The sequence below is a fragment of the Bombus vosnesenskii genome, unplaced genomic scaffold, assembly GCF_011952255.1.
Source record: "Bombus vosnesenskii isolate JDL3184/JDL3185 unplaced genomic scaffold, Bvos_JDL3184-5_v1.1 scf7180000013304, whole genome shotgun sequence".
In the NCBI taxonomy this organism is placed as follows: Eukaryota; Metazoa; Arthropoda; class Insecta; order Hymenoptera; family Apidae; genus Bombus; species Bombus vosnesenskii.
Genome location: NW_022882953.1, coordinates 1884833 through 1910392, shown reverse-complemented (window position 1 = coordinate 1910392; position 25560 = coordinate 1884833). Strand labels below are relative to the sequence as shown.

General features: G+C 37.1%; 1 protein-coding gene across 6 annotated transcripts in view; it reads right to left on the bottom strand.

The window, feature by feature from the left end:
• LOC117234230 (semaphorin-2A) overlaps positions 1-25560 on the bottom strand; it is a 555746-nt gene that overhangs the window by 48336 nt on the left and 481850 nt on the right. For 4 of the 6 annotated variants that reach the window (XM_033495223.1, XM_033495222.1, XM_033495224.1 and 1 more), the window contains 2 exons: positions 17257-17344; positions 4206-4257 (listed from right to left, as the gene is read on the bottom strand). In XM_033495223.1, coding sequence (XP_033351114.1) covers positions 4206-4257; positions 17257-17344 — 140 coding nt within the window. Of the gene's footprint in view, positions 1-4205; positions 4258-17256; positions 17345-17479; positions 17871-18215; positions 18402-18471; positions 19151-25560 lie in introns of those variants that run through there. The other 2 variants (XM_033495226.1, XM_033495225.1) reach the window with 2 other exon arrangements.

Below are 25560 nucleotides of genomic sequence, written 5' to 3'. Positions count from 1 at the left end.
TATTATTCCTCGGCTTTAAAATGTAAAGGTGTAAAAATAACCGTGGATTCGTGGAAATTGTATAAAAGGTTGTTGTATAATGAACACAGAAACGTCAAATCATATTATATTCATGTTTTAATTAAGATATCACAGATGAATAAAATTTTGGAACGAAAACAAAAATGAATTTGAGACAAAGCATTTTGATGAATAAAGTTAATTATGAATTTTTGTGAAGCATTAATAAGTTTCTTATTTGTTTATCTTTAATAGCGATCGTTTCACAAATTTATAGATCTTTATTTCTTGTATCAATCCAGTTAAAATCCATATAGAATGTTGCTCACGTTTTATGTTTCTTACTTTAACCAGTATACTTGCAGAGTAAAATAAAATTATTTATAACTTGAAGACTGAGCCCTAAACGTTATTTTTGTAAAGCAACTTTTATCATCGCTTTGATCTCTAGAATCAAGCCTATTAACATCCCCTAGATATCTTGTGACACTCTTTATAGAAGATTATTCATGCAACATCAAATCCTCGTCAGAAATATCACGTACAAAAGATAAGAATTTGATAAAATAACACTTACATAAGACGAAATAAAATGATCTTCTGAGAGCTAATTCAATAGCATTGAACTGCCCGATATCCATAACAATCCGATTGAAACGTCGTTTAGAAAAATCAATTCCATCGTCGGATTGGCCTTCTCGACGAAACAGGAATCGAAAATAAGATCGGTTGGTCGTTCGAGATAGCCCGTTATCGAGGCTGAAGTCGATCGCGAGACGAAAGGACGGACAAAACTAAAGAAGAACGAAAGAAACGACGGAATGAAGGTTAATGGCAATTTCGATGGAGGCGTTTCGAGTAATGGACAGAAAGAAGAGAAAAAGACAAGCGAACGAGGTATCTACGGATCGGATTTCGGTCTTTTTAAAAAGCGTTGCAATGTGGTCGGCACAGAGGAAAATGGTCGGCCGTCTCGAGACTTGCGATCGTTCGACAAGGTTAAAAAGCAATTTTCCTTCCCTGACAATGTCGAACAATCGGACTACAGGTGACCACGGTCACATCGGCGTCACCGACGTCGGTACCGACAAAGCAATTCCGATTCAATCTTCCTGAACGAACCACAACGATGGTATCCCTGGAAAACGAGCGCCAAGTGCAGCGCCGCTCAACAAGAAGTGCACCTGGGCGCAGGAAAAATTTAACCAGGTGCGGTTCGGCGAGATGCTAAACGAAAGCGTGGACGCGATTCAAAGCGGCGTATAAAGAAGATTGCAGCAGTTTCATTGGTGCAATTATGCTTCTCTGGTGTTCTTAAAACGCCTGGTCTGCTTCTCTGTTCTTTGTTTTGTCTTGGGAAATTGTGAAAATTGTACTTTGTTTCGTAGAAAATTTGTTGTAGTTGGATTTGGAATTAGCTTCTAAATGATAAAATAAAACGATAAATATCGCTTTATCAAAGGTATCGACAATGAAATGTAGTTCATAGTACGCTTACGCGTATACATGGATTAATCTTTGAGCGTTCGTCTACGGAAATTGATTGAACTTTAGTCGACGTATCATTGTAACTGAGTCTTCGTATTCTGAGGATATACAAAGATATATGTACCATTAAAGTTGGCTTTTTTTCACTCTGAAGATATACAAAGACACAACATAAGGAACACAGAAAAAGATGAAGGCTAAAGAATTCGCCTTTCTTGCTTCTAAAATCGAAACTTTTTAGGAGTAACCAAAGAATTAATTACGCAATAGAAACAATCCCCTTTCAAGATTTTCTGGGTTACATTCAGGTTAAACCTAAATTTAAATATGTTTATTCTGATAATTCGCAATCCGAACATTATAACATCTAACGCTTTCACACGTATTCAACGACAGAAATTGTCCACTCTCACTCATGCAATTAGACTCGCACGAAAATTCCATTTTTTCCAAACATCACGGCAAGAATATAATACGAAACCAACTAAAAAGGCAAAGATTTTCCTTCTCTCTCTAGAAGAAAAGGTTCCACAAAATATGAAATTTCACGGCGACCACCATTTCCAGTCTGCGTGCATTAAGCCGACATCGATTGTTCGACGTTCGCGGCACGACGAGAACAGAGTCGCGCCAGTGCATCCAGGCGAAATGGAAGAAAAGAGTGCGTGGAAAAATCGGGACACGCAATGTTCGTCTACAATGGATCGCTTAGAGGCAAGTAGAGTCGTCAGCTGTCACGATGATGTAGACGACGTTTCTGCCGGGATGATTGACAGTTTTATGGGGGACGACGAAGACCGTTTTTCGGATTTACGAGCAGAACGGAGTTTTATCGTAGCGCATGAGGGGGTCAAGCGTTACACGACGTTTGATGCTAATCGAAGCGTGATGCTGCAACAGAAGGCGGTTTTCGAACGTTGCTACGTTTGTTCGTTGTTTCCTCGAATTAAATGGTACGCGATTCGTAAAATGGCGCGCGAAGATGCGCCGACTGCCACCGGTCGTAAGATCCTGCGTATAGATTCATTTTTATTGCGCCAACTGGAATTCGAGGCGGACGGAGGTTATAAATGTAAATTACTACTTTTGTTGTTTCGCTGCCAGCTGTGCGATCCCTGCGTGTATCGGGCAGAAACAACGGGGGGTAAAATCGTGAGCATACAGAGGGGAGTTTTATGAAAACGAAGTTGATATTCTGTTTGTTTGAAAAGTAGTGGGCTGTTTCGATCTATGAATTTTAGGCGCATATGTATTTTAAGAAGTGATTAAGTGCAAATTACTTTTCATTAATCTATTAGTTTTCTTAATGGATTGCAAATATTTGTTGCAAATACACATTTTTATGAACGCTGAAGAAATAAGAGAAATACTTAAAGATACTGTTGAGAATTGTGGATCTTAATTGCCGAAATAAAAGTAAAGGAACACTAAGGTTACGCTTAGAATTCATATTAAAATAGTTTTAGATTTATTTAATAAACGATTTCCAGGATCTTCGTCGATATACATTCGCACGCGTCTCAGCACTCTCTTTGTCTCGCCGTCTTCCATACCAGACTGCCAACGGAACAGTTACGTTTATCTGTTTTTCGAAACGCCGCACATACACATACTTCCTTCAACACACTCATATTCACATGCGTGTGTCATTACTACTCGGACAATCTAGTCTAGCACACAAAATTATACATATCTCAATAGAAACATTTATTTCCTTCGTCAAATATTGTCATTTTTAGAAGAGTTTTATTATTTTTCCTATACTCTATACATCCATATATCTTTGAATGTAACCAGAAATGTATAAGAATCTGTAGTTCAGTTATTGATTCGAAGTGAATTATGAAAAATGCACCAGTCAAGGCACGAAGTATAATTAATTATATTTTACAAGATTCATCATTTTCATATATTATACATTAAGCAATAACATTTAGGTGCTCATTATTGGCGATAATATAGCTACAATAAATATAAAAATAAAAGATTAAAATAGCCACGATACAATGCGTATAATAGTAATTTAATCTTCGTTAATAATGCTATAAAGGTCTTTTCATTCAAATGTACTACTGGTTAGTAAAAAATATAATTTTCTTTTGTAAGAAGAATTTTTTATACGAGTCTCCAATTTTCATAGCTGCTATACATATTTCTTGACCACTCTAAGAGTGCTTTAAAGTTTTCACTCGAAGCTTACTTTCTTCCATCGTGGAACTTTTGAAACTGACATTAAAAGTTATTAGACACCATGATCAGAAACTTTAATATCATATAAAATTCCAGAAGTTGTCGATTATACTACCAGTAATAAACCATTCGAACTAGAAATGAGGACAATATTTCTGCGCTATGGTCCATAATATTTAAGGAAAATTTTAGTGAGTGGTATTTTTTATAACCAAGAATCAAACTTCATAATCTATTATATAAGATATTATGTATCTTATTACCTTATTATCTATTATTATAAAATACTATGAAAATGAAATGTAGAATCTGATGAAGGGACGCAGCATTGGAAAATGACAGTATATGTAGTATTATTCCAATGTGACTACAAAAATATGAGGCTATGAGAATGAAAATATATAATGAAAATACGGAATAAGCAATGGGAAAATATAACAAGAAAAACGGTTCGTTGGAAAATAAGAACGTGCGTGCAAATACTTTTTGTAGCCACCTTATGTGTTAAAAGACTGTGAATTACTCACCTCGCAATTAGAATGACTGATGTTGCTCAGATTCAGCCTGAACACCTTGTCCCTGTAACAAACGAGAAAAACGAAAATGAACCAACGGTGGTGTAACAACAATTCGCATTAAACGCGGCGATAGCCGAAAGCTCGGGGTATAAATTTTCATTCCGTACGTCTGTAAGATACATTACCCCTGCTGGGCTGCAGGCTCGCCTTATCTAGTCACCGTTATGTATGGTTGTGTAGGAGGCGTGTGGCACTTTGCTTACGGCATTCTGCCTGGCACGGCGGAACTGCTCGCGAACGCCACGGAATTTCTATGAGCATCGAAGGAAGGAAACCCTCGTCCCTACGTCTACCAATCTCCTGTATCTTCTTCCTCGACGGAGCCCTAACTTTCTTCGTTTCCGTTCTATCGCTTACTTTTTATTAGGATTTCCTTTGATGCATGATCCTCCGGCTAGGCCCAAGGTTATCAAACAAAAAATATACGCACACGTCATAAGACAATAACGAGGACGTGGATTGTCATGCAATTTCATATCTTTATGAAAAGAATTGTTGAACTGGCGAATGGTTACCGTGGCGGATAAATGAAAGTTTAAAATTTATACACTATGAATTTCAGTAACTTTTGTATCAAAAGCTTTTTATCATATTCACAACACTCATATATTCTGTGGCATATATTATATTTATTCGTTACTCTTATTAAATATACATCAAGTTCATAAAATTATAGTACCTTTATATATCTTTTATCTTATCAATTTTCTTTTCTCTGTCATTCCATACAGTGATTTGTATCGTACAATCTAAAAACTATGGCGAGTACTCTACTCTAGATATTAGGTTGTCCGAAAAATTTCTTCCGTTATATAGAAATAATAGACGCACAAAGTTTCTTGTTTTATATTATTTTGTCGAATTACATACGATCCATTTTCTTCTGTTGAGATAAACACCGCGACATTTCACAGACGTGGTTTCACGTTTCACATTTGTACGAAGGTACACTGTTGTAAAAAACATGTTTGCGAAAGAAAGACACTTTTCGGACAACCTAATATTTTATACGTTTCAGTATATTATATGGAATCTTTGGATCTTTGCATTTTTAAATTTATTATACCTGCATAAAAATACATCTAATAATAAAGGACCAAGGCAACGGGATTTCTCCTTCGGAAGATTTTTCCTCGATTCAGCGAATACAACCCTCTACTTTCCCCCTAGAAATTCTAATGGCGTTAAACCAAACGTTTGTATGGCCGAAGTTACGTGTTCCACGGAATCATCCGGAACCGGGAATTCGGAACAATTGAAGCTGGAGCTTCGATTATATACAGCTCGTGGGCATATTTAATTTTCGTTTCCACGGCACCTTCGTAAGGATTCGATGAGTTATTCACAACGAGGAAATTCGAAGTTGCCTGACCTAGAAAATGGAAACCTTCGAGTTTTCCAGCTCGCTACGCTGCATAATATAAGAAACTTTCTTTATATTGATAACTGAACTTTGGGATATATTTTACTGACTTTAAAAGTGAAACATAGACATACGTGTATAGAAACTGGTATAATATTTGTTTACGAGTGTAATCATGTTTGACTGCATTAACCGTTTTCGTATATATGATAGATGGTAAAATTGGTGAAACAGGTAAATCCTATGCAAATAAAGTGGTCACACATTGGAATCATTATAAATTTCTTACCCCAAAATACTTTCTTCCATCGATAATTTAACTTTTCTATTTCCTGAGAAGGATTGCAAATAATACAATTACTAAGAATATTATTACATATCAGAAATAATCTTTGATCGTTACACAGAAAAACAATATTACTTTGAAATATTTCTGGAAAGTCTTACAACGAGAAATCTTTAAATATGCTCGAAGCACAAAAAATGCACGAAAACGGAATATTTCAATTCATTTAGAAAATCAAAAGATTCATCCTCATCCAATTTCGCACATCACTTTCATCATTACAATAAAATACCATACATACGTCCAAGTCTACAAACACGTACTCGATTTTGAAATACCTTACACGATTACTTCAACTGTGCTATTCGTAAAATCCAGTCGACAAAACCGAATCGTTTCCACGGACGCGCTAATTAGCAAAAACTCCGCAGGACGACGCGGTCGGAAAATGATCGCGATTTCCCGTTACATCTACAACGAGACCGAATCGTGGGTGAAAACAAAAGTGCGTGTCGGCGGATCGAGCGAAATGGTACATGGAACAGCGAGCATCGGTGGCTGGGGTAAATCGAATTTACCCAGTTTCGAAATGTTTCGCAACATTAACGCCGGCGCGCCACATAACTTTATTCCAATAACCGTTCGTCATTGGCCTTCAATAGAAAACACGCAGTCGGATGGAATGCGGGTTCAGAAAAAAAAGAAGAAGAAAGACGAAGAAAAAGAAAAAAGTATAAAACGATGGAAAAAGACGAAAGAGAGAAATAAGGGTGAGAAAGGCAGTCGTTTGCTTTACCCTTCGAAGGTTTCCCTTGCTCATTCATCCGGTGCACGCTGCCGTGAAAAAGTAAATAGCGACGTGGAAAAACAAATCCGTAGTTTGGAATCCGGCTGCGCCGGCTTCTCGCTTTCTGGAGAAGTTTCCTGGAGGGCTGACGTGAACAGGTGAATGGGAAAGGCGGGGCGAGACCTTGTACGTGCAAGCTCGTCGCTCGAGACAACCGGAAAGAACGGGGGAAAAAATTTGTACGAAAGCAATTTGCGGGGGTGATCGATGGCGGCGGGAACGCGAGCGTAAAGTCATCGTGTTTTCGATTTAAAAAAACCGCCCAGTCAGCTTCGAAATGCCGGACCGTGGTATCCGATCTCTTTCGAGCCAGTTGAGAATTTCTACCGTTTCCCTTTTCCTTCAGCTTTTCGTTCTGTAATTTTTCGATTGCCTCACGGAGCGAGTTACTTGCAAGAATTTTGATAGAATCGTAGACGTGACGATATATGTTTCTGGTCTAATGTCTTTTGTAGCTGAATTTCTTTTTATTCCTTTTTTCTTTCAATTGAATGTATGGTAGTTCACGTCGAAATGGATTATAAATTCATTGTTATATTTAAACAATTTGCTGATAGATTTTTGATCATTTCTATTGGTATTTAATCAATAGTAAAGTTAAAGAAGATTGGCTTGGTATGATTATATTATTTAATAAACTTTGTAAAATGTTTCAATGTATGATGCTTCGATTTAAACCAGTTTGATAGAGATGTTACCTCTGCCGATTTTGTAATAACAATAGTAAATGTATTTGTTACATCACAAAAGTGTGATAATTTGAAGTAACAATAGTACTATCATTCACTAAATTTCATTTTTAAATTTCCTCTTTTTAATTGATTCTTAGATTTACAATAAATTCTCTCCTGACATTCTCTCTCGACATGTCTCTCTCGAGATTGTTAAACAAATCTGTATCAAAATAATTGAATAACTTCTTGTCTGATGCATTTCTAAGTTGTCACAATAAATAGAAATCACGAGCGATTACACAATGAAAATAAATATTTCAAAGTAGTTTCATATCAAAGTAATGTAACGTACTCGACAAACTTGGAAATTCACTAGCCAGTAAATCAGAAAAGCGTCGGTGTCTGACTTGGTGTTGCACGTGACGTGACAGACAGCTCCGACCTGCAATGCATTATCCACTGTGTCGAGATCCAGTCCCCATCTTCCCCCTTAAATTTTCGATGGCGAAACGCACGTCAGGAAAGAGCTACTGTTGTTATTAACATCGAAAGCTTTGCAAGAATAATGTATTCTCTGCGATGTAACATAATAGATCGATTTTAACAATTCGAGGTGTGAATCACTTAACGAATACATATATATATATATATAGTTTGACCTGATTTTAAACAAACTATAAACTTTTACTGCCTATAGGCTAAAATTTTAGATGAGACAAACTTACGAAATATAAATATAACGTGTTATATAAAATATAACGTGTTATTATAGAATATTAAATAATGAAAAGATTTGTTCTATTAGATGTCTTTTTTATTATCTTTAATATAATCATATTTTAATATGACCCACTTTTTTTAATCTAAAAAAAGAAGATTAAAATTTTCGTGTTATATATTACCACATAATATACCGATTTATTTACTAAAAATTTTCTCCGAACGATAAAAGCTTCATTAAATTTTGTGTCCTATTTCAATTATGAGATATAAAGGAACGAAGAAAGAAATTGTACCTCGGTTTTAATTACACCGAATTGATTGATTTTAAACAAGACCCTAGAAAATTTTCGTTCGTTAATTAAAAACGAAACAAGCGCGACTCGGTTCAGCGCTGCTTCACGACTTTTCTCTTTTTTTCCGAACCATTTGATTTAATATCCCCAGTACCAAATACATATTGAATAAAACAATAACACAGGAATTTTTACTTGTCATAAAAGAGGGAAAATGCTGTCAGAATCTGTTATCGATCCACTGTCTTTCATCGAAAGTTAATATCGCGGCGTTTAAACGGCGATGAACTAATATCACGATGATCGAGCAAATATGGCGCAGTAAAATCCTTCAAAAGAGTTTTATCTCACGCAAATCCCGTATAACGAGAAATTTCATTCCAGAACGATGAAACTTTTTCGATAGATTCGATTGTGAAATTTACTCCGCGTCGATTTCTTTCGAAAAATACATCGATTAGTGTTTGGCTGTTGCTTATTAGTCGAACAACAGAAGCGTAAAAAAACAAAAGAGGAAAACATATAAATTGTTTGTCGATGCGATTATCTCTAACACTATATGATACTTATCGATTTCAAATGTCCATGGCTGTATTACGGCCATTTCAATTGCTGGAACGCTCAATTCTGATCGAATGCGTGAAATCTAATCACATCCGTCGGATTTCGATTGATTCGCTAAATGCGTTTGCCGTGTTTCCAGAATCCTACCACACCGTTGCCCGTTTAATTATGTAAAATATAGCGACATCGTTTAACGTTTAGATACTTCGATTATCAGATTTTTATATTTTATGTATGATGACGATAGCGGTTACATTGAACATAGTCGATTCTTACTTTTGTTGCTTAGTTCTTCATCTAAGTACCAGATACATAAAACGGTTCAATACAAACAATTCCGCAATCGACACTACCAATATTTGCAGCAATATCTTATCGATAAATTTAATTCATAAACTTATAAATACACTTATTCTTTCATGGGTTTCCTACTTTTAGTTTTCTTTTTTTTCACTTTCATTTTCTTTCCTTCTTCTAATGCAGGCGAAAAAGATTTATTTTGTCTTTTTGATATTATTTTGTACGTATACAATACTATTTACTATTAATACAATGCTATTGTTTAATTATAATACAATACTCATTACGATGTATTGAATATTGTATACACGATTTACAATCAGTGTTCTACAATTCCATACACTTTTATATCAAAAGAATCGCCAACAAAACGAAAGAAATGTAGTAAAAATAAAATCAATTCGCCCGTAACATAAAATCGATTTCCCAGTGGCCAGGCTTTACTTTCATTAAGAGACGTTCCGCTGTATGCTCGTACATAGGTCGACCAATGAGGTATGTTGAATTAGAATAGAGAACGAACCGTGACACGGACTGAATTGGACTCTATTCGATGAACGAAGCGCAATGCATCTCATTATTCGAGCGACAAAGGAGTTTCAAATTAGCCAAGCGAAACAAAGTTAAGCGGTCACGTGTAAACTTTTATGAACATCTACTCATATAAAAGTACATACTTCCTTTCATTCTCCATACCATGGTATGCAATTCAGTTTTCAATGAAAATTAAACTTGACTTGCGAATAACGAAAATTTTTAGCAATTCCTATAACTTACTAGAAAATTTCAGTAACAAATGCTTGGATGTGTGTGTGTGTGTGTGTGATAAAACGATTATAGAAAGATTATTCACAAGGGGACATCAAAAGTCTCAAAAGTACTACAAATAGAGTGATCCTCTTGAAGTGCATTAACACGGTACTCGATACATCTAAATCTCGACATGAGAGTCGTTCATTGTCGAGAATGATGGGACTAATCGATGTCATTTTTCCGTAGCACTCCAACCAATATCGACAATGGAAGCACATACTCGACAGCGCAATCTCGCAAGGCATTCACATAATTCCACTCCTTTTTCACGCATCACGTGGACAATGCTTTCCAATATCACGAATTCTTATCTCTGTCCAATCGATATGTAAAAAAAAGTAAGAGTAAGCCCTAAAACTTATCCCAGTAAAATATATCTGGGCAAATGAAAGAAAAACAAAGTGGTTTGTCAAAAGATAACGACTCAACTATAGGATACAATCAAAGAGATAAAAAAGAAAGACACAACAGAAGAAGATAAGAGAGTAACAGATAAGTTCCATAAAATCGCAGAAAGAGCAAGATAAGGCTTCTGCTCCACAGGTTGCTAACAGGGTCGTGATGGAACACCAAAGATTTCCGTATCGCAATATCATTTCAAGAAGACGGGATTCCAATGTTCGACACCGCGATACTAATCCTCGCTACTCTCGTAGAGTAAAGAACGACTTCTTTCTTTTTTCCTCGACTCGGCAACTCGGCCGGAAGTCTGATAATTGCAAGCGTGTGATTAGCGTGTCTTAATGGCGGAGCGAACCGCAACGCAGCCATCGATTCTCCAACTACAATTAATGGGTATCACCTTTCTAATTAACGAGCAACGATGCTCGTACGTAGTATCGATCCTATGCTGACGATACAACAAGGTAAAAAGGGATCATAAAGGATAAGGGGAAGAGGGACGAAGGGAATCATGATGGGATACGGTTAGGAACATGTGCAGGTCGCGAGTCGTGCGACACGAGCAATTCGCATGGAGCGAAAGTGTGATCGTTCGCCACTTATCACCATCAACGACGATCTGAAACGTGCGTCGATTACACACCTCCCCTTTTCCTCTCTTTTTACTCTTTTCCTCCCCTTTTGACCTTTATTTCGTTCTTCCATTTTTCCTCCTCTTGCTCGCTTTTTCGTTCATTGTTTTCACTTACACACACACACACACCTGTACCGGCATTTTTCCTCGACAGTTTACCCTAGCTGGCATCGACGATGCACGAGCGCGTGTGGTTCTTAGGCGGCGAGGAAAAATTTATTATCACGGGCCAAGAGGTCGAGGTATTATCGAGCAATTTGTTTTAGGGTATCGATTTAACTCCATCGCCCCTTTCCTTTGTCCATTTTCCGAGCGGAAACGTTTATCTTTTTTATTTTTCATTTCATCGACACGATCTATTATGCTACCATACTGTGTTTTATGAAATAGCCTGACCACAGCACGTTGTTTTTCTTCATTTCGCATGAATCGCATTGAACTGAAGCGCTAGAGCAAATTGTAATTTCACTGAGCATAAATGTTCTGTTGAGATTGACGTTCGTAAATAATTCAAATCAATCGTTATACATTTGACATGCATGTTTATTTTACTCGTGACTTTTTTCACCTGTCACATATTTTTACAGAAATTCAAATGCAAGGATATTTGTGGCACGCCTTTGTCGAAGTTTCAGGATTGGCAAAATTAATCAGAATAGTTTACGGTTAGGCGAAACTCGTGTACATTGATTGTTACTAGGTCTCCGTTCGGTAACACCGAGGTTACTAATTGCAGTGTGGCTCATTATCGAACTAATATTGGATTTCGTAATTCGAGGGAAGTAGGTAATTAACACGTCAGTATTTTTCTGTAGAAACGACAGGAATTGTACTCTTATGAAAAAGAACATGTCGATCAATGAGGAGACAAATATTTATAAGTTGTTATTGGCGTTCAATACAACAAAATTTGTTGATTAAATTTTTTTAATTGAAAAATAAATTTTCTTTGTCAAATTGCAATTTTAATTCTATAGGATAAAGAGGCGAAATTACAAAAGTTCCAATCACCCATGTTCTAAATTTACCAATAATATAGTAATATTGACCTATATTCTACGATTTCCACCTGGAGGCAATCTCAAATATAAGGATTCTATAAAAGGGAGCACCACCAAAACGATTTTCATCATAAGAATGTATCACTTATACCAAATCATTGCATCTACCCCTTTATCTTATCTTCAGGGTGATATTCTTATCTTTATAAGAATATCACCCTGAAGACCTACGGCCACCTTGAAAATTTTAAAAATTCTGTACAAAAGTAACGATTCTACCTCCACAATAGCTTATTAAAAAAAAAAGAAAAGAAACCGCATCGAATCCAATCTCAACGTACCAATTTATCATTTATACCAGGTCATCGATCACCCCCTTTTCGAAGAATATCATCTGGAAATCCAATTAACCGGCTCGCGAACGATTAACAGTATCGCTCAGTGGGAAACCGGGCACAATTCGCTTTTTACAAAGCGCGGAATCGACTCGAATTTGCGAATAACGCGCTGCGTTTTATCCGGAGCCTTTTAATTAAACTACGCTCCCGCAGCTGAGAGGGTGGTACGCTGATGTTCCGTCTGAAATCGAGAGTCACATCATTGAAACGCCGCGTTCTCGGGATCATAGAGCTTAATCGTTTCGCATCATTGGAAAGGAATGTCGGAATCGTTTTCCTTTGCGCGAGGATTCTTATCGGAATTCGATATTGCGGGAGGGGCTGCGTGTGCAGGTGGATAGTCGAAGGAAACTAGAAACGAGGCCATGGAACGAAGCCAGAAAACAGGAAACGTTAAACTCTTGCTCGCTCTTGCTCGTTGGAAAATGCAATTTATCGTAAGTCGCGTTTTTACCTTTTCACCCCTTATGCGCTTTGGTACGCGCAGGCGCTCCCGTCTTGTTACCAGGACGAGGGGAATCGTTTTTAAAAGGAAGGATCTTACGCGCTTGTCATTTCTTACCTCGTCGTCGCCTTTATCCGATTTATTCTCCCCGTTCGTAATCCCGTTTCCTCCACCTCTGAGAGAATATCATCCTCGGTCCTCTCGTTTTGACTGAAATTATTTCGCGCCCCGCGCGTGTCACGCGTTCGCTGCCGCGTGTAATAAGGTTACGTTCGTTTGGAAATCTTGAGAACTGTACTGGGGCTTTCGGTTTATTCGATTCCGAACTCGACGAGAATTTGAATGTTATCTTGTTTCACTAAATTGCTTATTTTTGAGCGACATTGAATAGTATATTGCAACGTTTCTTTTGTTTTTATCTAAGTGTAGTTAGTATGTAGTAGAATTAGAAAAAAAGGATAAAAAACAATGAAAGGAGATATTCAATTTGTATACAATTTTATGGAATAATAAAAGGAATAGATCACGGAATTAGCACAAAGAATGAATAATACAAATCGATGCATAAATGTAATGCGGAGCACAACTCTAAGAACAATTTTAAATGTATCCTTTTTTAATCCCAATTTCATTAACATTGCCAAAAATGATAATAATTCGCGGGATGTTGTACTGAATAAAATTGAAAATGGAAAATAAACGCAGCCGACATAAATTTTAATGTTAATTTTTGCATAACAACATCGAACAATCATCGATATACAGTTTGTGTAAAAATGAATTTATCGAGACAGTAAATTTAATAGATTATTCGTGGATGCGCTTTGAAATTCAATATCTATCAGTTGTTCCGGAATTACCTATTACATTTACATAATGCTACTTTATTGAGCATTGCCAAGATTAAACCTTCATTATTCCGACTATTTAGCAAATGGACCACACAAGCACCGACAGATATGTTAAATATCAGCAAAATAAATCGTCCCCGCGAATGCCTTGTGATCCGTTCTAGTACAATGATTACGATTCATATTTGTAATCCCAACAAAATGTAATACGACCCCGGTAAAATGGTCCTAATAATCATAAGATAGTAATTCCTAATGAGATTTTCATCCATTTAGCAATATAAATAATAGCAGGTCTAAATTAAATTTCTACTACATCAAAAACATGCTTAAAAATATACTATGACGAGAATATATCGTAATTATACTTCTACGTGTAACATATTTTTATTTACAATCGAATTTATGAAAACGAATGCTTTTTAATATTTCTTCACTTTTACATGAAAGAGTTTTTATATACCCACTATGTGCAATGCACGTATATCGTAAAATGATAAAAAGATTTTTGAAATATTATGTTCTTACAGTATATAGAAGTTTCTTGCTTAATCTATTCTATTCGATATGCACCCTTCGCTAGCTATAGCTATTGTAAGCCAGATAAATAAATCATAACACAAGCATACACTTTACGGTATTGAAATCAAAAGTACACTTTTCCCGAACGTTGATCCATTACTCTTAAAAGATACTCTTATAAGATCTTACTTAAAACTATATTTTTTAGCACCTTTTGCAAACTCAATTACAAAGTACATACGTTACATTTAATTCTAAATTATATTCAAAAATAAAGTGGTAGAATTCGCTTCAATCAACTTGATTAAATATTAACTTCATCAAGAAACAACACATTGCTATTAATTTGATTTTTTGCTTCACATGTAACAACCACGCAGTTTCATCTATCTGCCAAAACATAAAGCACGACATAATTTTTCTGTCGCAATAAATATATTACACGACTTCTTATTTTGGCTCGTATAGGAGACGTTCTTCTGGTTTTGTATCTGGCTATGTCTTTCAGAGACGCGTTGCCCTGGTGACCTCTCCATTACCAGAACCGTGTAGCATTTTGCTGGCATTTACCAAATTAAGAAGGGAGGCTCACAAAGGAAAACGCCAGTGAATGGCCGGCAGGATAGTAACGCGGGGGAAAGAAAAGGTTGGAACCGAATCAAGAAATAATACTCGTATAGTAATGATGCAGTGTTCCCTGTCAAAATCTCTTTATCCATTCCAGACGAAGCAACCCCTGTTCCGTTCCCTCAACGACGACCTTCGTTCTAAAGGAGAAAAGATAGCCCCATTAGAATATTGTATTACCACCATACGACGATGGCGCAAGAGATTCCTGCTTTGTTTGCTACAACGAGGAGTATTGGAGTTGACAACGAAAGCTATTTTGGCTCACGACTAAGATTGCTATACCGATTTATTGTTTTTTTTTCTATTACTTTATTCAAACAAGATATTTTTAATTTTGGTCTCATTACCATTCCAAGAATATTCGGAAATAATAATTTATAACAAATTTACAGTAAAACTGATAGTTAATTTCATATCATTAAAAGAAACATAGGCGTGTTTTATTTTATTATAAATATCATCTTAATATAAATATCCAAGAATAGAAGAATGTTTGATGGAGATAATTAACTCTACTAATTTATAAAGTCGAGAAAGGCAACTAATTTGTGGAAAAGGCTAGCTCTAACTACATAAATTTCAAGCCTTGCTCTCTCTATTTATTTCAGTAATACGATCTAGTCAAAGTAATCAACAAATTTGTACATATTAACATGAATATTCCAGACGTATATTTTCGCTGAATTAAATCTCGTCAACTAAGAGCCATCGCCCGCAAAACAATTTTACGTCTCGATTACATGTAATCGTTGAGGATATTTCTCCATTCACTTGAATGTCAAGATTAATCGGAAATGTTCCTTAAAAAGTAGCAAAGGAATTTAATCCGCTCTTTCGTCTTTCGTTCCAGAGTTTCCGCCGTGCCCCGAAGGTCTCAGTAAATTACCTTTCTGCAAATTGAAACGTTTAGCAAACGAAACCTAGTCATTCCCCTCGTGTACAGAGGAACGACCCGGTACATAAACGCGGGTATATATTTCAGTGCTCAAGCTAAGAGTGCGTGCAAATACCGCAGAAAAGGGCCCGATTACGAAAAGGTGCACGAACGCGAAGCTTGCGTGAATATGTTATGATGACGAAGCGAAACAGAAAGTTAAACAATCGACTCGACGAGAACTAAATTATTATACTCAATTTCCCCTCTTATTAAATGAATATTAATATATAATCTACATATGTATGTTTATATGATTGACCGTTATTGTTATCGCAAATCCAATTCTATAAAATCTATGAAATTTTTCACAGCTGATTAGTTGGATTTATTCGATTGATTATAATTTTATTGCTTTTAATTCAACTCGACTGATTAAACATTTATTATCAATCAAATTCATTCGAAATAACTCTCAAAGTATTTCGTTCTACAGGAAAAATAAAAATTTCGATTATTGTGCTATTAAAACGAAAAATATAAAAACAGAATGAGGTACAGTTTCGAACACTTTCCTCGCTTGACGATATTTTTAATCACCTCCAATAACAGCTTACTTTTTTCTACCTTAAACGAGCAAACTTCATGATTCCGCTGGAAATAATCTAAAGCGGAATAGCCAGCCAACTGTTCGCCAACCCTCTCTGTCAATCATTCCGCAACGTACGGAAAGCTTGGTCGAGACAGGGCGAACGCACGAAACATTTCACGCGTGACCCAGTTACGCCATAGAACGGAACGTTACTTTTCATTTCAATCTCGAATGCGGGATAAATAACGAGCAAAATTGCACGCCGATTCAGTGCGCACGCGCGTCGATATAAGGCCTCGAATAAAAACGATCTGTCGTTGAACGTTGCACGGCCGATAGGTCGAAAGGTGTGTGTGAAAATAGGGGACGACGGCGAGAGGGGTAGCAATTCGGTGCAATCAGCACGACGATAATTATCATGGCGAAAGCCGGCGTGTATCAGCGTCGCTGTAATACACAGAGTATTTCAAAACATGGATTATACGATGTTCGACGTCACCGAGAAATTTAATCAATCGTCACGCTTCCATCCCCTCTTGCGTTCGCATTCCGTGCAGAATTTTAATCACGAGAATCATAAAAATCCGTTTCGCGGCACGTACACACACGTATACCTCCCTCCATCCTTCCATTTTATCCAGCGAGGTCCCGCTTCTGGCGCTTTGACGACAGATGAAGCGCAACTTTTACCGAGACAGGATTTTCATCCTACGACATTTTATTATGTGAGAAAAGCGATGAACGCGGAGCCGGTTTGCGGGTTAGTACGGAAGGGAAGAAACAATTACATAGCGCCGACGTATAGGGCGTCCCTCTTACTGTCCAGGTACAACGTCCTGTAATACAGCATCCCGCAGCTGAATTCCCTCACGTGTTCTGCAAGCAAAAGTAAACAAAGAGATTAAACACTGAGCAACGAAGGGTGGACCTCGAGAAATTCATTTCTCTGGCCGCTGCACTCGCCCTGACGGATCGTTAGATTTTCATTATGACTTTTATAATAACGCTCGCCGTTTGTTCTCCTCGTTCCCTCGTTCGCGTTGCTCTATCTTCTGCTGCTCTCTTTTCATTTCGCATCTCGCAGTAAGCCGAGCAAAGCCAACAGGCGACTTATATCGCCGTCATAAAACTCGTTAGAATTACACGACACGTAACAACGTGACATTTCTCGTTTCATCGACTGGGTGGTGGTTTTATTACGGAACGGGGGCGACGTGAACATCGAAGCAGCAAATGGACCTCAATTGACGGAGACGGGGACTCGGCCGTGCAAATGTTCTCGAGTAAAACGTCAATTAAGGTCATTAAGGATGAATGGCAGCTTATGCGTGAGTGTGGAGCTACCGAACCGGTAATATGTCGGAACATTTTGGATTTACTTTAGTACGATCATAATCGAGTCTCAGGGAATCAAAGCAAGATTATATATACGCAATCTTGAGCTTTCAGATTCTAGAATCTGGGGTTCGAGGATTCTAGGCTTTAGAGTCTAACAGAGGTCTAGGATCTGAGCTTTGTAAAATCGATTTTAAGGGTTCTGGGATTGTAGAGGTGGAGGTTTTAAAGTGCTGAACTTTGAGAATTATGAGGTTTAGAGTTTGGACTTTATAGTCTGAAGTTCAATAAATTGGGGTAACATAGCACTTGGATTAAAGCAATTTTACATACTTCATAAATGTTGCAAGTATTTAATATTACACAGTCTCTTAATGAGATTAAGGTTACTAAGATTACGCAAAGATCGTACTACTTTACACTAGGACCTCGTTTCTTGCTGCATCAAAAGATAATGTTACGAGACACTTGGTTCCGATATTCTTTGATCGTAAAGTCGAGACAGCATTAATTCACGAGCGTACGGTTCGTGCACACGCAAGGAAGCATCGCGCGATAAAAATTTCACTGTACCATCGACAAAGAAAAATCGTACGACCTGAAATATAGCCGGCTTTTAGAACGTGCTTAACCAAAGTATTGAATTAATCTCGAATCTTAAAACGTACCGGCAAACGAATTTATCCCTCTTTGAAACGCTCGAGGAATAACTCGTAAACGAAAGAAGTTTCACGATCTAGCGATCGTGAAAGAGGCGTACAGCATACGCGACGAATATAAATCGTCGAAATCGCAGCTACGAGTCACGCTGAGCGGGGAAACTTCGAATTATACCATGCTAAAAAATTGGATTCATCACTTTGCTTTCGCCTTTTTATAAAGAAAAATATCCGTAAGATGCGCGGGAGTGCGCGGCTATTTTTCACAACATTAAGTCAAGCCAGCAATCATTTAGGAGCGCGCGCTCCTGCACAGTTCTCTTGGGTAAAGTCGTAAGGGACGTTCGTGCCATCCTCTCGCTATACTCTTCGCCACCATCCCCCACACCTTTCACAAACACCCTTTTCACCCTCTATCTCGTCGGCCGACACTGATCTGCTTAACATATGAAAGAAAGCCGCCCTTTCCTAAATATACTCGTTCTCCACTCTAGACTAACAGAGCGCGAACAATACTATATTTTATGCGGTATCAGAAGGGGCTGACGTCGAATGAAAGGGGTCCAAGTGTGGCGTCGCTGCACAGACACACGAGTCTCTCTTTTTTCTCTCTATCTTTCTCGTGTTTACACCAGCACCGAACGATTCTAGCTGACTCTCGTTCCCTTCACGAGTTCTTTGCCCGCGAGCCCATGAATGAATGCAAAAACCTGATCTCTCGTCCTTTATCTCCCGACCAAGTGGCGTAGCGATGCGGTCGAGCTTAATACGAGGCTAACTCGAATTGATGTTCATTGGTGGATCCGGTAACAATAGTACTTTTGTACGAGTGTAATAGATCGTTACGTATATCTACTCGGCCCATCGAGCTTTTAATCGTGGATTATAACCTGAATTTCAATCATGAATGGCCAAGATTGAATTCTTCAAGCAGATAGTTCGAGATTTTTCAAGATAATATACCGATATTATTGATATAGTTTTATCCTTCCTCAAACTTGTACTTTTCATGTTTTCTCAATTCTTTAATTGCTTCTCTGTACAAGAGATTTTCTACATTTAAGAACAATTAATAATTAGACGAAGTAGGTTTCGATATACGCTTCGATACAAAAAGGAAGATTAGTGTTAGCATATAGAGATTTTCTCGTCATCCACTAATACAAAAAATCCCTCAAAATACAATTCCAAAAATTTAACAAACTATTACTTATTATTACTTGCTATACGTTCGTTTGAATTGGCATAACTGTGTTCACTAAAAAATCAATGAAATCTTGAAAACACGAGGGGTAAACCTATTTTATAAAATATCAGAATGAACTGATCTTCGATTCATCGAACTAATTATTCCATCCATTTTAATCATTCTAACTTGAAATCTGTTATCAATTATCGATCATAATAGAAACACAGGCATTGTTATATATATCGCTGCCGTTATAAATCTTGAACACTAAAGCTAACACGCAGAAAATACACTTAGACCATCAAAACACTCGGCGTCAATAAAATTCGGGGAAAGCTGGATCCACTGGAACGTTTTTGCAGTGTACCTTCCGAAGCGCAACATCGGCACGCAGTTCGTTAGATCGGCGCGGATAAACGCGGCGGCCCAGGGCCATTGTCCCCCAGGGAAGACTGAAAATTTATATTCCCTCGCAAATACGACGGTTCGTTTTCCCGGCTCGTCAGCGAGGGCCAGCAGTGCGTTCGTCGCGCGCATTATTCCGATTTTATTGCCGTAATAAAATCGTATCACATCGCGTGCATAGAAGATGATGCCTGCACCTGCCGCTCGTTCGGTCAGTTGATATAACTGCATCGTTCTCCACATTCGTTCGAACGCTTCTATTTTCGACCAGACATAAAATCGTTTTCTTCCTCGGTGATCTTCGCGGTAGTCGCTGAGGTCAGCCAACTTTCGCCAACTTTATCGAACCTCGACCACTGCTACAAGATTGTTCGTACTGCTGTGAGTTCCAGAGTTCTTGAAGGTACTGGTTCGATCGTACATCAGCGTTGAAATTAACCTTTGCTTATTTATAAACCAGGCATCTCGTAATTTTGATCGTACGAAGATTTGAAAGATATATTTTGGGAATATAAGCATACGTGGTTTGTTTTTCACTATGTTTTCATTAACGTTAAAACTGCTTATATATATTTTATAAAAAAATCATTCAAAGATCAATAGCTTATGAGTGAAAACTTTCTGTGAAAATGATTAGGAATTGATTATTTTCACCACTTTGGTGATTCGTAGATTCGAGCGTAAATTAATGTTCTGGGTGCAGAAAAATTATCAATACTAATCGTAGAGAATCTTGGAAAAAATTTATTTAAGTTCTCCGCATTCAGTTGAACAGGAAAAATGTTTTTGCGAACAATGAATGCGGGGGACTTAATTTTGCGCGCAGTTTGAATAAAGAGATAGCACGATTCGAATTTTGTTTCTATTTCTATGTCCTATTTGATAGCATTCGTGTTCATTTGATGCTAAGGTTGTTAGATTTCCTGATTTTCATTATCTATGTACTAATAACTCTACAAAAAAATAATTTTGTATAAGAAATTATTGTAAATTCTTGCGAAAACTCCTCGTATAACTTACAACCGTCGATCAATGGATCGAAAGTATTAACAGGAAATATGACTCGATATTAGCTGCAAACTGCTCGTTCAAATAATTACTAATAATCTCTGTAACGGAGCATCGTACCAGCGTTTCGCTGTTTGCGTATTTATCGAGAAAATAATACACTAAGCGTCGAATATAGATCACTAATTACCAAATATTTGCAAGAACCTTTGCTTACTAAAATTGCCACGATCGTTTAGAGCAGCTATATATAATTCGTCAAATTCTGTATAATCGTGCAATTAGAATCCAAATTCGAAGCTTTAATGATTTTACTATCCGTTATAAGTATAAACATCTTTCAAATAATAACCCAACAAATCAAACTAAAAATATAAAATATATCGCAATAGTTTATAATATAGAAAAATAAATATTATTTCAAATGAATCGAGAAATTTTTAATTTCCTAGTCATAGAAATTTTTAGTCGAGGGATGATCCGATTAACCGCGAGATAAAACCGATGAGGAAAGTGAATTATATTAATTTTAAGACTCTGACAATAGGCTGTTTTCATTTAAACAAAACTAACGACTTCCAAAGACCATTTATTACACACTTGTGTGCCATTAAAAACACCGTAGACGCGATTATTTACTGTAAATTGCCTTCGAGTGGTCGAAAAAGAGCCTTTAGGTATCGCAGGACGATAAGATCGTTCCTCTGGGGTTGTTAACGCAGAGAGATAACGCTAAACGAGCCCGGGACCGGAAACTATCCATTTGAATTCGGTGGTTCCGGCAGTGGGTTAATTCGCTTAAACGGTATTTCTCAATTAACCGAGTCGATGTCGCTTAGTTTTCTCTTCCCTTCTGTTTTTCGTCTGCCATCGTCGGCCCTCGCGAGTCCGCGTTCGCTAGACTCGATACGAAAGAAAAGCCTGCTCGACTCCGTTAACCACGACAAACGAGATGCTATCGTTAAAACGCGGCCACTCTATCTTCCCTTCGACCCCGAACTGTCCGCTTATGTAATTTTTATCATTACTCGACTCGCTAAAGGCGGCCAGACCTTTCGCTGCGACGTTACGTACGCGCGTTCACCAGACGATTGATGATAGATGCTTAGGCTTCTAACGAATTGTCTAATGGATCACTAACTTGTGTGTGCCATGAAAGACAGATTGCAAGTTAGAGTACCAGCAGCCATGTATTTTCAAAATGTAGGTCTCGTTTGATTACCTTGACGAACATGTCAAAGTGTAAATACTCTCTCCATTAGTCAACCAGATGTTGACAATGAGTTCATTCATTAGCAGATTTGGAGTGAATACAGATTAATGCATTAGAGATGTTAAGTGAATTGTTCGATGGTGTTCCAGTGGTTATTTTTATCAGAGACAGGCAGAAGTGGTAGTTCTTTTATATGATTTTGATGAAGGATGATGTTGGACCGATTCTTTTTCAAGATTTATTCACTTACGCTATGGACATGATATGTTGAACAGCCTATGACGACATGGTATTGAAACATTTCATTGTTAAATTTTCTATGTATTCCTAAACATCATGTACGTATCTTTTTTATTTCGGTAATCAAAAGTTAACATTGTATCACGACTCACTGTCGCTTGCACGAAGTTATAATATAAGCGGTTATGAATATGGCATAAGTTAAATGACCATTTCTTCTTTAGAATGCTCAAAGTCTTCGATAATCGACAGACAAAAATGTTAGAATGTTGCCAAAATAATGCAAATATTTCCATCATATCAAACGTATAAATTTTTCAATGATAGATTCGATAATTCCAGGAAAAATTCAAAATGATATCGAAAAAATCCGGTCGAGTAAAAATTTAACCTGCACGGTCGATTAAAGAAAAAAAAGGAAAAAGCGAAAGAACCCAATATGAGAGCATTCATAGTCGAATGATTTCACGCGTCAGAAAGATCGGAACTATTAAAGTCACTCGGACCGTGAAAAAAAATTGTTTCGTCGATTGTCCCTTTTTCCAACGCTAACGATACAAAAGAAAAAAAAAAAGAAAAAAAGAGAAGAATTCACGGGTGCGATTTTAAATGGGGACGAAGGAAAATTGGGATCTCGTCTGCTTCAATTTCTTTCGAAACTTTGTTCTCGAAGCGGACTGACTGTCCGACGGAATAGAGAAAATCCAAGTATGAACAATCAATACTCGCGAGAGGTACGGACGAAGCTTTTTCCGCCGTCTCTCTCCAATTTCAAAGAACTCGATCCTCACGAGAGACCGTCATCGCCCAGGGAACTCGTCGGACGAACTGAATTCGCGCGCATATTTTACTTTTCCCTTGGTTCACGCGCACACGGATACTCGACATGTCGAAAACGAGCGTACCATCCTGTTGCACGCGTGCACAGTTTATGAACAGAGGCTGGTCATTACTTGTTATTGCACAGGGATTCGAGTACTTTCTGCTTTAATTACACGAGCCTTGGCCGCGCTTCCAATTCGAACGATTTTAGTGTCTTTGCTCGTCGTTTTGCAAATGAGAAAACCCTGGAATTCCATGTCGACCTCGTTCGATTTTCAACAATTTGGAAGTACAAATTATCCAGCTAAATTTCAGATTGTTTGTCCCTCTGTAAATTATCTTGATGATCAGACAATTGTTATAATTAAAACCGTGTCTTACGATTACTTTAGTAACTACTTAAATCAGGTATTCATCGCAACAATACTATGTCGGATGCAATTCGGAAGTATTCAATACAATACGTAATTTGTATTGAACTCTGTTGTTTTGCAATTTCTATATGTCAATTTTGCTTTTGTTTCAGAAAGATATTCAATGTTTTTTAACGTAAAACTGGAACGAGAAATAACGAATATTAAAAATATTTCAAACTTGAAAATCAGATGAAAAATGATTCTGACTAAGGAAATGTAGCTACATAAATAATTCGCAATCCGTACCAATGGGAGAAGAATTAAAAATTAGAGTACAAACTAAACTTTCCTTTTATTTAACACTAGAACTACCACACCAGTCAAATTGAGTGGTTTTACAATTTTATTTTAAAATTCCTACTTCATGTTATATTTTTTTCCGCAATAATGTAATAACTTTCGTAACGATAACTAAAAGAATAATATAATGGATTTTATTTTGTTTTTTATGTATTCAAACTCAAAATAATTTTCTATTAAGGCTACTTATACCAATACTAGTAAAAATGATTAGTACCTATCAAAGTGTAAAAGAATCCTCCAATCTGTTTATCGAACCTCAATTAACCAGTTTTCTCGTTTTGTACAACTTCCCACACGTTGCTATCGCAAATCGCTAGATGCTAACACTAGAAATACCACAGCAGCCAAAATGACTGATTCTACAATTTTATAAACGTGTCAACCTTCGTTTAGGGATCATGGTTCCAGATGGATTAATAATACCAAAAATGTGCTATATAACATGGAATTGCCTCTGTAAGAAAGAAATAAATCAATAAATATAAAAATATTCTATTATTACGTATTTTTTAAAGACCAGTCATTTTAACTGGTTTTGGTAGAAATAGCTTCGTGTTAACTATTGGTAGTTCTACTGTTTATCGGAACCATACCTCAATCGCGAATATACGATTCAATACTGTAAGGCAAGGAGTTAATAATACAAATGAAAAATAAAAGCAAGAACATTTAAAATCGTTGCAAAGTGTAGAAATAAACGATCCGGTAGCAAGTATTGCTAATGAAACGGAAATTTCATGTATTTGTTACGCTATTTTGAACGCAGCTGTTTAAAAATCGTTGAAAAACGCTCTACTTTCGGTTGAACCCCGATCTACTTTCGGTTAAACCCCTTGCGTATACTGATCTTCCGTGGATTCCGCGGAAAACTGAACGCTTCGGAAACAGCCGGATATCGATATCGTTAACAGAGTGAAACGCGATCATGCGTTCGAAATGAAGTTACCACGGTTTCGCAAGATGAATCTGGGTCACGTTCTTCCTTATGCGGCTGTAAATTTTCGCTCTACAAAATCTGGCGCTGCGCGCGACACGCGTGCAATCACCACTAGGTCGAAACGGTTTTCAGGATGCTTTCATTGCGGGTGATGAAAACGAGATTGAATCTGCCCTGGTGAAATTATATGTTTTTGTTGTTTGTACGTTTTCAGTGACTTTATAAATATTTTTTTAATGTACCATACGGATGTTCTGTTACAAATAAATTTGATACGGAAGATATAAAAAAAACATATAAATAAAAATAGTTATTAATGACAATGTAACGATGTATCTCTTGCCATGTTCGAGCAAATACTCCAGAAAATTGTCTGACAAATTCTGTTTTTACTACTTCGGCTTCGAATCATCTATTCGCGCCATTTGTGTGAATAATATGATTTATATAAAAATACGATATCAAATGATATACACATTGCAAAAATGGAACGTGGAATTATAATACATGGAACAATATCACACACCAAATTGAATTTGACGGAGTACAACATCAGGGTTATGTG